We start from the raw sequence: 11,641 nt of genomic DNA, 5'->3' as shown, positions 1-11,641 counted from the left end.
GGTCATCAATATCGTCCTGATTTTTATTGGACATCACATGGAATCCTGTGATATAGATGCACTTCAAAACTTCTATAGGGATGAAAATTAGCAGGACTGTCTTATTTTATTTAGACCAGTTAATAAACTATAAAATTATGCAAAAGAAAAGAAATATACACTGATTGTTGTCAATTAAAGAAGCCAATCTATCTGTATATAAACTGTTACAAAATGTGTTGTCAAATGTTTCTGACTTTTGGTCTAACATAAATTCTTATAAGTTTTTATTAATATGCCCTACCCTGTAAGATCTAAGTACAGACAGCTTTTTAAATAACTGATTTTAATATTTTATTTTATGTGTCATAGGTGACTCACACCTAAATATCAATTCTAAGAAACCCATTATGTTACAAAATAAAAACATTATCCATTTTCCACTTAGCACTGTCTCCATATCATCCAGCTATAATTCTCTGGGAGTGTGTACAGTAGACTTACTGTTAACACTATTGATGATTTAATGGCACAGCGCTAATCGGAAAGCTCCTTTTAGTTCTTTCTAAAGAGTACATTTTTATTAATTCAAAATATTTAATGCACCATTTGCATCAGAAGTCTAAACTCTAAACTAAAGACTATCATTAAATAATGACATGTAAGCATAACAAAAGGAAGCATTCTTAAATTATAAAATTAGTAATCTGATGAAAGGATGCTAATCTCCTGGGAGTCCTTTATTTATCTTTTAGTTTCTCATGAGTAATTTATCATGTAGGCAACAAGCCAAAGTACACTTGGTCAAGCTTGTTCCAGCTGTTGCCAGCTAAAGCACACATTCCAAAGGGCAGCAACGTGCATGACAAGATACTTCAGTTCATCTCCACATCAAATTAAAGAAGACATGGTTTTATTTTAACAAGGCACGCAGGTTTTTGTGCAAACAATGAATGTCTCATTAATGCCTGTTTTCAGATTTCAGCATCTTTTCAGCCATACTGAGGTGGATTCCCATGCACTTAAACTAAACCAACACAGTGTTTTCAGACATATTTGTTATGAGTCATTCATCTCAGTGTTTATCATGCAAAACACGCAAGTCATCCTTGAGAAATACTCTTGCTCTAGTCTCTGTTTTAAGATTTAATGTATTGTGATTATTTTCTCAAACATTAGTTTAGATACCTTCTTACAAGTATGAAAAATTATAATAAATCTATGTATAAAATGTTGTGTTACTTTTATTAAACAAATTCAATGTTTACATACAAATATAAAATGGTACATAATTTCTCTAACAAGTATTTAGACACTTGGGTCATTTAGCCAAAGAATGTATGTAGTCAGATCCCCTTTAATTCACCCAGACAACAAGCAAGTAACAGACGGCAGATTAACTGTGGACATCAAATAATGTGAGATATAATACAGATATATATGTAATATGTATATGTTAGTTACTGTGTGTAATCTGTACAACACAATACAGGATATCACATAAATTACAGACTCTGCATGACCGATGACTTAACAACAGTCCTTTCTAAAGCATCATAATAGGATGATAAAATATTCCTTCAGGTTATCACATAGGTAAGTTTTAGTGTTTAATGCACATTAACATAGATGTTCCACAAGCGTTTACAAGCATTGGCATTGTTACATATCAGCGTCGCTATTTGGGGACATCAGGACCTCAGTGTTGACTTCACGGTACAGAGGCAGAGTCCTGTGTCTCCAAACCACCAGCCCCACTCGCATCGCTAACACAATACAGGTCACCACCAACAACACCACTATGAAAAATAAAACCAGGGCATTATATTTGAATATGTAAGAATTTTATGTGGGATCTTCATGATATGCTTTAGTAACATATTATGTTATGGTTAACTACAAAGAGAAGGATGTATTTATCACTGTCTTACCTGAAAAGACTGCATTGCGGCCTGGATCTGCTTTATTGTAATGCTTGCTCAAGATTCCAATTAGAGCATAAATGATGACAGGGTAAACAGTGAGGATGTAGCGCACATGTTTCTCTATCACAAAGTTTTCAACGATAAACCTTTGGAAAACATAAAGAAATTTAGTTTTGACAAAAAATGCAGTTCTTATAACTTTAACCATGCATTATATATCAAAGGATACATGCAAAACAGAACTGTAAATGAATTATAAATACCATGTCACTAATTCAAGCAGAAGTATGCATAAAGAAGCAGTAGCAGCATTTGTTGCCGAAGTTGATGTGATATCCAACACAACAGTGAAGTTTAGCAAAGTTGCGATGGTTGTCCATGTTGCATAAGTGGCAATTCCATTTTGAACCTGAGGTACACAAACTGCAGTCAGTCCCAACATGTTTTTAGTTTGTGCAAACTTACAGCATGGCCATTTGTAATTTTAATGCATACCAGCACAATGATGCAGACAAGATCTTTTGGGTGGTTCTGTTTGAGCCAGGATCCATTGGCCCGAAGACCAATACAAGAGAAGAAGATGAGCAAATAGTTGGTCAAAGCGATCAGTGCTAGAACTATTAGTGCAGCGATCATCAATCTGAATGTAACAAAAAAGGAAACGCACGTTTGTAGTATTTTTTGTTATTTCATGTGAAATTTAAAAATTGTGTTGAAAATGTGTTGACTAAGAAACTCACTCTCTGTCCCACAAGACAAGCCACGTGCTATTTAAAATCAAGTTGATGATCCATGAGACAAAAAATGCGGTGGGCAGGATTGCTGGCCTTGAATACAACCTAAATATTACATAGTGGTTTAATTTCAATATATTTCATAACGTTGTGACTTTTAAACTATGATTGTAAGTAAAGTCCTGATATATAGGGATTGTGTGTGGTACCGTCTGCAAAACCAAGTCAGGATATATATGTTCATTAGAAATAGCCATGAATATGTAAAACCCCATATAGAGAAGGTCCATCCAGCAGGGGTGATTTCTGTGTCGTATCTGCTCGACACATTTCCTGTTTTGTGCGTAAATGGTCCTTAAAAAACAGATGAGAAATAGTTTGTTTGAGCGCTTCTGATGTAAATACAATCGATTTTGTACAAAAAAACGACTTATATATAATATATATATATATATATATATATATATATATATATATATATATATATATATATATATAAGTTAAACAGTGTGATTCCTACCTTTTCCCGATCCTGCGAGCGCGTTGATGAACAAAGTAGCAATGTAAGCAACTTGAGAAAGGATAATGAGGACAATACGCAATATTTTGCTATCCTCAATGAGAGACATAGTGGGAAGTATTTCTTGAGTTAAATCAAACTTTTCTTCACGTTGTTGTTATTTCGCTGGCTACGCTAATAAAGTTAGCAAGCTAGCTAGAGATGCAGTTTTAAATAAAAACTCAAAGCGGAATAAGAATCCCTAGAGACGATATCGCCTGATCTTTTCGTTATACTAAAGATATAAACAGATTATACAATTATTTTATATTTTTGTAAACACGCACAAATCCCACCCCACTCCTCTGCGTAAACAAATACGTTTGGAAGTTGAAGAGAGACATCTGCTGGACAATATGCTTGTTTCTATGAAAATGTGTGAAACCTTATGCAAAAGCAGCTTTATTGATCATAAAGAAATTCGTTTTTAAAGATGAATAATGCTCAGAATAAAATAAAGGAAAACCTACATTCACTGTTGAACTAAAAGAAAACGTATAAGAATACATATTAAGTACACATACTGCTTTCTCACTATGATCTTCCTGTTTTGTCTTGCATAGGTAGGAGAACTATTCATCTGTAAAGAAGATCTGCCAGTAAATATCCGCCACATGGCTCAAGCCAATTGGTTGTGATATTAGAAGGTTTGTGGACAGGGTCACCTTGCTCTAATGCCACATGCAGTTCAGTGGCAGTCTGCATAGTCTTTGTGTTACAAAATGTAAAATATAGTAGAATAAAGACCCCTATAAGCTAAATAAAAGTTTTTCCTTTTACGACAGTGCCCTCTGCCGTTCAGCACGTTTTTCTGCCCATATCAAGTGTCGACGTTCCGTTGCATCGACTAAATTTTTATCTAAAAATTATTTTTCAAATCTGCTTATTAAATGAAGGTAAATAGTTAGGAAAATTTGCAATAGATTAATATTTCAAGGATCTGACAAGTCTGTAATTACACCAGAACACACATGCAAGTTAGAATAAGATGTTCTCTATTCTACTATTTATAGTGATCTAACATTTAATATAAGTTAAAATATTTGATATAAGTTAAAATATTTGATATCACTTGACATCCCATACACTGAGAAAAAAATGAAAGTTTGGATCAAATTAAAAAATATATTACAATTGGTGACACCGAAAACATTTAAGTTTATCCAATTTAGATGACAGAATATTTAAATACAAGTTGGACAAACCATTTTTTTAGGTGTTCCCATTTAAAATATTTCTTTAAGTTAAGTTTTAAGATCTAACTTTTCGTTCTTTACAGTGTGAACCTGCTATTTTTTAATAATCGATAGATGGCAGTCTATGCAAAGCAGTGTAATTCGGTTTTCTCCCAGCAACATTGACTACATCGAACCTTATTCCATTATGTAATCATCAATGTAAAATATTTTCCCTAACACAATTATTTTAATAAAATGTTTAATTTGTCTTACACACTATCAAAAAACTGGACATGTAGTTAATACTTTAAAATGATTCCCACATCGTTCAGCATCAATAAAACAGTTTTGTTCTTTTCTAAAATAACATTTATTCCAATCTGTCAGTGTCAGAATCAAAGCCTCCAAACAATGTTCCTAATACACAAATGACCAAATAAAACACGTTATCAAGCAGTAGGTTGAAAGTAATAGAAAGGAAGTTATGGTGACCACAGAAGACCATGACACTTTGAAAGGTTGCAAGCAATACTTTATGTTGTAACATATGACTAAGACAGACCGCAGCACAACAGTGTGCTTCTGAAAAACAAAGTTTCAACATGTCAAGCGAAGAAAGAAAACATTAAAAAGTGACTCTTCTGCTCCTCTGGTTGCATCGAGAAACAAATAAAATAGAGTCTAATACCTGGAAAAGATTCTAAAATAAATAAAACCTTATTTCATTAAATGTGCAGCTTCAAGTGATGATTCTCAAATATGAATCTCTCCGAATAGTAATGCTGACGTTTCAGGCTCTGCTGAACATGGCACATAGTCTGGCAACATGACTCATGGTTGCAATTAAGGCACATTACAAGCAGGTGAGAGGTACGGTGAAATACTGAAGACCACGAGTCAACTCTTGGCCTGTTTCCTTTTCTGAATCAGCTCTGCCAACAGTTTGAAACGGCACATGCACTCCTCCTGAACAAGTAAAATATTATGAATATCACAGGACAATAAAAGGACAAACCCAAATGGTCTTAAACAATGGTATGGGAAAGAATATTTATACTAAAGAGTACAATCTCACCTTGGTTTTTCCTGGCACCACTTTAGCAATCTTATCCCAGCGTTCAATGGTGCCACGTGGGTATTGTTGTAAGGCCAGCTCCAAGAGCTTTTGATGGTTCTGTGTCCATACATCATCAGCAGAACTGGGTTTGTCTTTCGTAGCAGGTGTTTTTTTCTCATCCTCGCTGTCATCATCCACAGCTGTGGGGTCAAAGTCTTTCTGTCTACGCCCTTTTATCCTCTCTTCCGTCAATCCAGATACAGTGCTCCCTGACTTCTTTGTCCGCTTTCTCAATGTTTTTATTTCCGAGTCCTCTCCCTCAACAGACTGCCCGACATCTTCCGGCTCTTCTCGCTGGGTCATCAGACTGTCTGGTACCATCACTGCTCTGGAACTCTTGCCTACAACAGCGCCACCCTTCAGTTCAGAAAGCTTCACAAGCCCTGAGTATAAAGACAAAATGTGGAGATAGCTGACAAACTATTAACAGAGACAATAGGAGACATTAGATGTGAAATGTATATATTGAAAAAAACTACCTGGTGTACTGCTAACACAGTCTTTGACTTGTTTCACTTTTGCTGTGACCTGTATGCAATTATTTTCATTATTATTTTCAAGTTGACATGAGCAGAATGTAAACAGAATTATTATTATTTACAGAATACTGCTTTTCCCAATTATGCTTTTTTATCATTTAACAGTATAAATAGTAGTTCACAACCATTTTTATTCTATAATCCCTATTTAAAGGACAGTTCACTCAAAAATAAATAATCCCCTCTTGTCATTTCATACCAGCATGACTTTCTTTCTTCTGTAGAACATAAATATATTTTGAATAACGTCGGCAACCGAACAACAGCAGTACCAATTCACTACTATTGTATGGTGGACACAAAACCATCGAAGTCAATGGGTACCGTCAATGTTCAAAACAGATTTCTTCAAAATATCTTTTGTGTTCTGCAGAAGAAAGTTATACAAGTTTGACAAGAGAGTGAGTAAATAATGACAGAATTTGAATTTTCCGGTTAACAAGGCCTCTAAGAATGCACCTGATCAAGTACTCACATCTACTTCCAGATCATGGTTTGAGCACTAAAAAAAATCCTCAAACATTTGTAAAGGTCGCCTCAGTCACTCACCTCAGTCACTGATCTGTTTAACTCGTGAGCAATCTTCTCCCACCGTCCTGGCGTTCCACCAGGAAACTTGGCCATACAGCGGGAAAGCTGGCTGAGATCCTCCTCTGTCCACTCATGAGCCTGCAATCATCCCCGGCTATTAGTTAATAAAACACTTTCAGTTATCAACATACTTTCAAAAGAGACGAGAACATACTTTCTTTTGCTGCTGCTGTTTTTCTTCTAACCAGTCATCCATTTGATCTTCAATATCTTCAATAGAAGTTCCCTGATCATACGCTGGCACAAAGGCTTGATCTGTATAAGGTTCATAGACTGGAAACTCCACTTTAGGCTTCTTCACCTTGGGCCGTTTTTCTTCTGCAGACCGAAATCACCCATCGCCACATATTATTAAATGTCGGTGACCACATTTCCATTACACTCGTGTATGACAATATGTGCAGAGGTCAAAATGTAAACAGCAATCACATCACGGCCTTACTCTGCTTCTGCTGTATTTCCTCCTCAGCCAGAGCCTCTGCCTCCTCCATTTCTTTCAATTTCATTTCCTTATACTCTTTGTAATACTGCTTTACATCCTGAAATTACAGTTACAGATGCATGTTTGAATCAAAGTGAAAAGACCACAGAGTACAAGCGTTTTTAATCGGCATAGAACCGAACCTGTATGATATGAGGGAGAGACTTCACAGAATAGTACAACCAGATGCTTAATTTGAGGGGCAAAATGTCATGCCAGTGTGGCCGGTCAGATCTACGGAAAAAGCAAATTTAAGATTTAAGGTTACGCTTTACACACCAAAGTTAACATTTCTTACGAAACAAAAAAAGCAAGCTTGTATCTTGTGGTATGATATTAGATTACCTCTCATTTTTCTCCTGTGCCAAGGACTTAATCTCCTCTGTTATTTTACTGCTTTGTTTTTTCTTCTTCTCTCTTTTCTTTTTACTCAGAAGTTCATCCTGAGAAGAAATTAAGCATTACCTGGAGCCAAGATATCTAGCTCCTAAGGCATAGATGGTTTCTGGCCCATAATTAACTTCCGGTCTGTGTTCGTTCATAGTTTTGGACAGTGGCTAAAAAAAACGATTTATATTTTATTTAAGTTATATCATTATTTTTATTAGTATATTATTATATAATCACTGTGTTAATTAATTTGTTGAATTTGAATGTATGCTATTATGTTAACAATTTGTTAAATGGAGTTGTGTTACATTGTCGCGTATAAGTTTAACCAATGGACAGTTCTCCTCGGAACCCAACAAATACTAGCTAGACATACTTTTAACTTGCTATCTAATATAATTTACGTGTTGTTTCTGTTGCTTGATTTCAGAGATAATCTACAGGGACTGTGTACCGGAAGCTAGGTTTGGGCCACAAAAGCGTGCATGTGCAGTAACGTTCGTTTATGTAGTTGTTTTGAAAAAGTCTATAAAACTTATCACTGCTTACCAATTGCTTCTCCAGGTAGATGGACCATATAACCGCATAGTGTCCCACCGTCAGAATGAGGAAGAGGAGGAAGCCCAGCTCTCCATTACTCATCTTCCGTACACGTCGATAATAGAAGACAGGCTGTCTCCAATCCGGCAGCCCATTAACAAGGATGTCATCATATCTGTGGATGTAGTACAGTTACCTGTAAAGACGTACTACTAGGTGTAATCTACTCTTAAAACAACTTTTCATTAAATATACACTTTTTGTTTAATCAAATGACATGCAAAGTTCACAGACTCATGAGACTCCGTGTCTATAGTGCCTCTTTTCAACATTCTTCTGCAAGGATAACTGACAAGCCCAACTGGGTCTCATTGCATTGGACTAGATTTCTGGATGGACATCTTACAGTGACTAAGAGAAACAGAAACCAAAGAACGACTCACTTTTGTCTTCTTTCCTCATCTTTTAGAACTTCATAGATGGCAACTAACTAGAAAGAGATGACAAAGAATGTAAGAGATGACAAGTCTCGAATGCAAATGATCAAAATGATCTATACGTTATATGGCTTAAAACACTCACCTGCCTAAACTGGTTTTCTGCATCTTCATCTTTGTTTTTATCTGGATGTAATGTAAGAGACAGCTTTCTATATGCCTTCCTGATTTCAGCGGAAGATGCATCCTATGAGAAAACACAAGCTAAGATATGCAGGATTTCTCAGAGCCAAGTCTTTGTGTATTCAATGCATTTTGAACCAAACATACACTGGCGTCATTGTAACATGTATGCCACATGTCTGAATCCCAGCTGGTGCTTTCGAAAAGATAAGTCGACGTTTTATAAGAATAGCTGTTATGGTGGCAAAAGCACGCGGACTTGTGGATCACTAGTGCATTAAATATCTTTTATTCGCCGAATTGTGAAATTACATCAGATCAGTAAACGGTCGCCTGAGCTGAAACACTAGACTATGTGCTGAATAATGACACGTCATTTGACGGCTTCTAGGCCCACAGCCCGGGGATTTCTTGCACAATGGTAACCGCCATCCAGGTTCTGCAGCAGGCAGAGGCAATTCGCCTCCTCCCTGTGTATCGTTACATGAGCTGTTAGGAGACGTCGAGCAAACGTTAAGCTGCTGTACGAGATGATAAACACGATAATAAACGCGATGGACGCCAAGGCTGCGATGTTTTCAACGTTGGTAAAGTTACGTTGTAAGACACTTTAGTAACTGCATGCCGTAAGTTAACTACATAGACACGATTTAAACGGCCGAGATAACAAACAGCAGATACATACAGAACCATTCTTACCTGGCTCAAAGACAAGAACTCGTAAAAGGTTTGCGGGATCTCCTCCACTAGGTCGAAAAGCTCCAGGTCCTCGTCCCATGCTAATGTTGGCTGAATAGCAAGCAGCCCGGAAAACAGCACCAATGTAAAGATCCCCGGTAAACTCATTGTTAAAAGTTTTTTGACGTGTTCGCGACGATTTAACAACAACTATCCATTTGGGAAACCTGGGTTTGAAGACGATATTAGCATAACTTCCCGTCCTTTGGCTTACACAGGCCCATGTTCTCGGCTAAGCGTCATAAAGGATCAGCTGAACGTCCACACGACACGTTTCACATGCAGCCGCCACATCAGGAGCCAATAAGCATGAAAGCTTGAATGCAGAGCCGTTGCTTCAACACAGTGCGTCATGCCCAATGTTACTATTGGAGGTACTGGCACCTGGATTTGAGTGGCATTCATATTTTTTTTGAAACACACGAATAGTTACTTAGTATACACGAAGCATTATAGTTCTAGCTCATCTAAATAAAGATGAAATTACCATTTCTGACTTTAACCCAAAACGACGTCATCTTTTTCCTCTCTCTTCTGCTTCTTCTTTGGATTGAAGCGATGCTTGCCACCAGAACAAACGTCCAGCAGACTTATAGTCTTTTAGGAATGGAGAGAGATGAAGCAAGTATTGTTGTAACAGTTAAAACATAGTTGTGTATTTATAACTGTCCCTCTTATTAGTTAGTCAATTTTGGAAGACATTACCATTCTACGTTGTACGCTTCATCCTTAAGAGAGGACAACTCGACCAGGTTTTTGTGTCCAGGCCACTTCTTTTTGACAACACCATGATAAAGTCCAGATAAAAGCATTGTTGTCAGCAATAGTCTACTCAGTAAACGATTTTGGCTTCGTATACAGGGTGACTAATTATATTTTCATAGATTAATTACATTTTTCTTCAACGTTGCTGTGACCAAGAAAATATTCGAGTGAGTAAATTGTTAGATCTTACATTTAAGGAAATAATTAAGACAAGGTATTAAGATGAGGTATAAAAAGCTAGAATTACATAGATACAGTCTTTTAAAGTAAGAACAAAATGAGCAGTATACAAAATATACTTTGTATATTTGTTGTTTTAAATATGTTTTTTCCCAAAACGTATTCGAAATAATCTAAGCAATACGAATATTTAAAAAGACTAAATTCAGTCCATATAGGCCTATTAATCATTTAGGCATATATTATAGCGTAATAGAAATGCACATCTTATATGGTCTTAATTGTAGTTGTTTTGACATGTAGCTATTATTATTTATCAGATTTAATCGTTATCCAGTTTTTAATTTTGGTCGCTTATAGGTGGCATTGCTTTTTTCACGAACTGCGCACATGTTTATTTTATATGATACTCTTTAGCAAACATTTTCTAATGAAAACTTAATCTCATTTCCTTACATCAGACCTGTGAAACAATTCGTCTATAGTGGAAGTGCACTCGTTAGGCATCGTGGATCCTTTAGAAGTAAATCTAAAGCAATATATATCCCCTTCACTTTTAATATAGTAATAGAGCTACTCTCTTTGAGTCGGTGCCAAGCCAAACTTTGCGGACCAATAAGAAAGCGTATCGAACATCATCAGAATGGACATTAATTTACCAGAAAATGTAACTCTGCCGTACTGTGGAAGTACAAAGAGAGTTTTAACTACTTGATACAGAGCATTTTGTGCTAAATAACACATGTTCTGCTGCAAAGTAGGCCTGGGCCATATAAAAAGTTACAAATACGATACTGTATATTGCTATCGTCTCATAAAAACAGACAGATAAATTGTACAAAAGTCCTACTTGTTTTAATGTTAACTGTTGAAGCCAAAACCAAGGGTTTTACCAAACATATTTAGGGCTCAAAATATTTATGGTTTGTAAAAAAAATATTTCCACATTTATTTGTGCATTCCACATGTATTTCCACATTTATTTATTATTTAAAAGTAAACCTTTCCTCATTACCTTACGGGGAAAGATAAATAATAATAATTGACGTCTAATTTAATTCTAGATTTGCAATTAGAAAGAAATTGCCCCTTGAAATATATAATGTTTCCAATATGTGTGTCCATCCCATGTAACAAATCAATAACGCCGGCTTTTTATCGTATCTTTCGAAACTGAAAGGGATGTCGAAAAGGAAAAACAAATTACATTCCTCTGACCAAGATACCAAATTCACATCGAGCTGATGACATACGACATCCGTGATTCTGATCAAAAAAAATATCTGTACACAATATCAATCTTTG

The 11,641-nt window shown here is 36.0% G+C and overlaps 2 protein-coding genes across 2 annotated transcripts; both read right to left on the bottom strand.

Moving 5' to 3' along the window:
* Positions 1-1,205: 1,205 nt before the first annotated feature.
* On the bottom strand, positions 1,206-3,533 carry si:dkey-29d8.3 (uncharacterized protein LOC556220 homolog). The gene is made up of 7 exons (XM_056743730.1): positions 3,159-3,533; positions 2,848-2,992; positions 2,645-2,743; positions 2,400-2,544; positions 2,168-2,313; positions 1,911-2,050; positions 1,206-1,778 (listed from the first exon to the last, which is right to left on the bottom strand). Exons 1-7 carry the CDS (start codon positions 3,265-3,267, stop codon positions 1,642-1,644), a joined length of 921 nt encoding a protein of 306 aa, XP_056599708.1. The 5' UTR covers positions 3,268-3,533; the 3' UTR covers positions 1,206-1,641.
* Positions 3,534-4,766: 1,233 nt separating this feature from the next.
* On the bottom strand, positions 4,767-9,720 carry dnajc1 (DnaJ (Hsp40) homolog, subfamily C, member 1). The gene is made up of 12 exons (XM_056744588.1): positions 9,353-9,720; positions 8,616-8,717; positions 8,477-8,523; positions 8,043-8,208; positions 7,449-7,546; positions 7,247-7,337; positions 7,065-7,161; positions 6,777-6,940; positions 6,581-6,700; positions 5,972-6,020; positions 5,451-5,875; positions 4,767-5,341 (listed from the first exon to the last, which is right to left on the bottom strand). The coding sequence occupies exons 1-12, from the start codon at positions 9,497-9,499 to the stop codon at positions 5,273-5,275; spliced, it is 1,575 nt and encodes a 524-aa protein (XP_056600566.1). The 5' UTR covers positions 9,500-9,720; the 3' UTR covers positions 4,767-5,272.
* Positions 9,721-11,641: the final 1,921 nt, after the last annotated feature.

This window comes from Triplophysa dalaica, chromosome 3, assembly GCF_015846415.1.
Source record: "Triplophysa dalaica isolate WHDGS20190420 chromosome 3, ASM1584641v1, whole genome shotgun sequence".
Lineage (NCBI taxonomy): Eukaryota > Metazoa > Chordata > Actinopteri > Cypriniformes > Nemacheilidae > Triplophysa > Triplophysa dalaica.
Note: the sequence above shows the minus strand (reverse complement) of the source record. Positions and strands in the feature narration are given on the sequence as shown.

Bases quoted from the DNA above. Each gene is read 5' to 3' on its own strand.
- si:dkey-29d8.3 (XM_056743730.1), bottom strand. From the start codon at position 3,267: ATGTCTCTCATTGAGGATAGCAAAATATTGCGTATTGTCCTCATTATC. The intron at 2,993-3,158 runs GTAGGAATCACA...CTGTTTTTTAAG, and splicing joins GCTCGCAGGATCGGGAAAAG to GACCATTTACGCACAAAACA. The intron at 1,779-1,910 runs GTAAGACAGTGA...TATTTTTCATAG, and splicing joins CCGCAATGCAGTCTTTTCAG to TGGTGTTGTTGGTGGTGACC.
- dnajc1 (XM_056744588.1), bottom strand. From the start codon at position 9,499: ATGAGTTTACCGGGGATCTTTACATTGGTGCTGTTTTCCGGGCTGCTT. The intron at 7,338-7,448 runs GTAATCTAATAT...CTTTTTCCGTAG, and splicing joins GCACAGGAGAAAAATGAGAG to ATCTGACCGGCCACACTGGC. The intron at 5,342-5,450 runs GTGAGATTGTAC...TTACTTGTTCAG, and splicing joins TGGTGCCAGGAAAAACCAAG to GAGGAGTGCATGTGCCGTTT.